The 4,305-nt window shown below is 42.7% G+C and overlaps 1 protein-coding gene across 1 annotated transcript; it reads right to left on the bottom strand.

Moving 5' to 3' along the window:
* Positions 1-1,070: 1,070 nt before the first annotated feature.
* LOC110573000 (vomeronasal type-1 receptor 4-like) lies at positions 1,071-2,006 on the bottom strand. Its single transcript, XM_021681457.1, has one exon. The coding sequence runs from the start codon at positions 2,004-2,006 to the stop codon at positions 1,071-1,073; it is 936 nt and encodes a 311-aa protein (XP_021537132.1).
* Between the last annotated feature and the right edge of the window lie 2,299 nt (positions 2,007-4,305).

Below are 4,305 nucleotides of genomic sequence, written 5' to 3'. Positions count from 1 at the left end.
TCCACACCCCCGCCCACTCATTCGCACCTTCTCTCTCTCAAATAAATAAATAAATAAATAAATAAATAAATAAATAAAATCTTTAAAAAAAATAAAAAGTGTATGGATGGCATGTATTTGATACTTGCACACAATTTTAGATAACTTATAAACATGATAACATTGGCTGGTTGCTCTTAATGTAGCTAAACGAGGGTGAAAGAAAAGGATGAGCTTGGGATTCTAATTCCCAGCTTAGGCTCCGTGTAAATGACCCAAAGGACTGTGTGTGCCCTGAAGGAGACCTGAGCCTGGGTCTCCAAACCCCCTTCCTGCCAATATGCCCAAGTCTCCTTAACATAACAGAGAAAACTCTGCTTTCTCCAGATCTCAACACATGTCTGTTTACATTGTCAGCACTCATTTGATTATCTTTAAATACCAGCAGAAATGTATTTTTGTTTTTGTGCTTTCCTTTGCCCTGCTCCTCTTTAATCTGGCCATTTCTACATGAAAATATGGTAAACATGCTCATCTCCCTTCATACCTCATATTTCAAACAAATCAGTGCCATCTCTCTAAGGATATGACTTACCTACAAAACTTGTAACTGGCTCCCAGAAACACTACTGCCCAAGAATGGATGTTTCCTCCAGCCCCACCCAGGCTATTCTTTATGTGGTGGGGAAATTATTTTCTTTAGTTGGAGGAAGGACAAGGCCACACTCTAACCCATGTTCATGTACCTTTTCCTGAAATTTCATGCCAGGTTCATTTCTTGGAAATTTATTGCATTAGATTGAAAGCCACACACTTGAAGACTTCTCTGTAATATCCAGATTGTGTCAAGACCTGGTGTTTATTATTGCATAAATTCTGAACTCCTTTACTGGCAGTATTAGGAAAACTTCAATTATATAAGTATTTATAAGATAATGGTGTTTCATTACAATATTGTTATGATTTATTGTTTATTTTGAAGAAGATGCTCAGCATGTCCTGTTTACTGTTGTCTTGGACTCATAATTTTATTTAGGACCCTGAGGGGGATGAATGAATTGGCAACTGTATGTTGTAGAAATACATACAGTTTACATACTTCTCATAAGACGAGGGGATTTTATATTCCCTGCCCAGGCAAAGCAGAGCCTAGGTACCTTGGAGTCGTGGCTCATGAGCAGAAAGGGGCTGACAGTTGGGAAACACATAGCCATGATTGCAGTGATGTTCAGGAGGACCCAGCTGGGATTATCAGAAAGAGTCAAAACAACTTGAAAGACAGAGGAGAGGGTGTAAAAATAGACAAAGGTGCTCAGCAGAAGAAGGATGGTTTTGGTGGCTCTGGACTCAGGGGAGGACCTGGAGGAAATGGTTCTTCGTATATGTTGGACCCGCTTCTTGTGCCTGTACAAGATGAAAAGCATGGTGCTGCTTGCCCAGAGCATGAGCCCCAAACACAGCACATCAGGGAATGACAACAGTGCTGCATACGAGTCTCTGGTTTTGTCATGACGAACCGAAGAACAGTATCCGAAATCCTTTTTGTTTGTGATGTTTTTCTCACTCAATGTGCTAGTTAAGTAGAGAGGAAAAATGACATTGACTAGCATTTGCAGCATCCAACACAGGAAGACAGAGGGAACAATGTACTTGGGAGCTTTTACTTTAAGCTCTGCCCACCAGGAGTTTCTGGGGCTGATTGTGATGGCGTGGTAGACACTCAAGATGCAGATGCTACCAATGGATACTCCCCTCCCCACCCTGTGAAGAAAGAAAAGAAGTTTGCATCCAAAGTGACTAAGGCTATGTTTCCACCCAAATGCTGCCATGGTCTGGGGGACTCCTCTACAGAGCAGGGTTAAGAAGTTGGCCACAGTCAGGTGCTTGTGAATGAAATCTGTGGACTTCAACCTGTAGTCAGTGAAGGAGAGGAGGACATAATGACAAAGCAGTGAGAAATTGCCCAGGATGCCAACCGTAGTCTGTGTTAAGAAGATCAGTCCTACCGCCAGTTCCCTGTTGGCCATTTTCTCTCTTCCCAGTCACTGTTAGTTGCCTTCTGAGCTAGAATGTCCTGCATGAGAACATAAGGCATAGGCCACATGGATCACGTCAGCTGAAATCTGACGTTCCCCCTTGGAAACACCTATTTAATGTTTATTTTTTCATAACAGCTTTCTGAGGGCTGAATGTAGAACTTTTAAAGAGCCTTTATAATGTAAAACCTCTCCTGCGAAGGCACTCACATGAGAACATCTTCACGCTTCACAAATCTATGAGGCTAGCACTATTGTGGATGTAACTAAAAGATGAAGAGAACAGACACACAGAGAGGTTAAGTATTTGTCCACATCTGCTCCTCCAGGCTGTGTGGGGACTGGGAACCAGCTGGGCTGGAAACCGTGATAGTGCACTGAGCCACCATGGTCTGCTAGAAAGCTGGGCAGCTGTGTTCATCGAAATCCAGACCTGCAGTCAGTTTTGATTTGCCACCTTGTGGTTTGATTGTGAAGTGGTGGTATCCTATAATTTTCATTACAACAACTTTCCGTTCACTTGTTTTTTTGTTTTTTTTTAAGATTTTATTTATTTATTTGACAGAGAGAGACACAGAGAGAGAGGGAATACAAGCAGGGGGAATAGGAGAGGGAGAAGCAGGCTTCCTGCGGAGCAGGGAGCCCGATGCGGGGCTCGATCCCAGGACCCCGGGATCCTGACCTGAGCTGAAGGCAGACGCTTAACGACTGAGCCACCCAGGCGCCCCTCCGTTCACTTGTAACGATTTATTCAACAGGACAATATCAGTTATGGGTAAAGTGTTCAATATCTTAGTAAATGTACCTGCACTGTGGGCAGAATACTGCAGGAGCCTGTCCCCTGACAAGTTATATGTAGTGGATGCAAGTCTGGCTTGATACTAAGATGGCAACAGAAAGACTAATTTGCTTTTATGTCAGGAACGAAGTGTAATGGCAGCAGTCACAGGAGTTGTTGAATAATCACATGTAATTCTGTAAACTTTGGGACATAAAACACTAACACATGATAAAATAGTAATCGTGTAAGGCAGAAATTAAGTTAGTATTGATTTCAAATGATACACTTATCTACTTATTAATACCTCAGTTGAGTAAACCTATTAACAATGCCCTCAGATTTGTGAATGATATTAACATTAAATACATCACTGCAAATTGGCATCTGTAAGGCATGTATTCTTACACACTCTCTAAATCCAAGTACTGGGTTTTTGTATTGATAGTAGAATAATTTTTTTATTTTTTATTTTTATTTATTTATTTATTTTTTAAAGATTTTTATTTATTTATTTGAGAGAGAGAATGAGAGACAGAGAGCACGAGAGGGAGGAGGGTCAGAGGGAGAAGCAGACCCCCCGCCGAGCAGGGAGCCTGATGTGGGACTCGATCCCGGGACTCCGGGATCGTGACCTGAGCCGAAGGCAGTCGCTTAACCAACTGAGCCACCCAGGCGCCCTAGAATAATTTTTTTAAAGATTTTATTTGCCTGTTTGACAGAGAGAGAGCACAAGCAGGGGGAGCGGCAGAGGCAGAGGGAGAAGCAGGTTTCCCGCCGAGCAGGGAGCCCGATGCGGGGCTCGATTCCAGGACGCTGGGATCATGACCTGAGCCGAAGACAGACGCTTAACTGACTGAGCCACCCAGGCGCCCCGATAGTAGAATAATTTTTAAATGGGTGGAAAGAACATGATATGCACCTGACAGCTGCCATCTGGAATGCATCGTCATTTTGTCAACTGTTCCTTACGTGCTCATTTCCTAACTTCCAAAATGAATAAGTTTCACTATCATTGACAGATTGTGGAGGTTTCTAGTGCACACTCAATTAATGTCCCCATAATTTCGTGATACATCCAGAGTTAGAGACACCTTTCCATTCAAGTCATTACCATTTGGATGATAAACTTCCTGCACAGGATCAGATGCTTCCTGGACGTACTCTTCACCACATGCATACTCTTCATAGTCTTCGCTACAAGCATGGAGGGGTTACAGGTGCACCCCTAGTAACCTGGAACATTTAGTCTACAATTCCTGTGACGTGGACTGTACAGCAGATTGATTTTACCACTCAGTCCTTAAGGGCTTAAAAATCTGTGTGTATTATTACCTGCAGCAAACACCGACAGTCACTATGAGCAAAGATGACCTTTATTGCATTAGGAGCCATCAGGGATTGGTGAAAATCTAGGATCCCATCTCTCTTTCCTAGCTGAGTGCAAACCTCAGAATTATTACACCTTCCTGCATGGCTTTCAAAATGAATCAGGTGATACACAGAAGATTG

The sequence above is a fragment of the Neomonachus schauinslandi genome, chromosome 16, assembly GCF_002201575.2.
Source record: "Neomonachus schauinslandi chromosome 16, ASM220157v2, whole genome shotgun sequence".
NCBI lineage: Eukaryota > Metazoa > Chordata > Mammalia > Carnivora > Phocidae > Neomonachus > Neomonachus schauinslandi.
The sequence above is the reverse complement of the archived record's forward strand: the minus strand, read 5'-3'. Positions and strand labels throughout refer to the sequence as shown.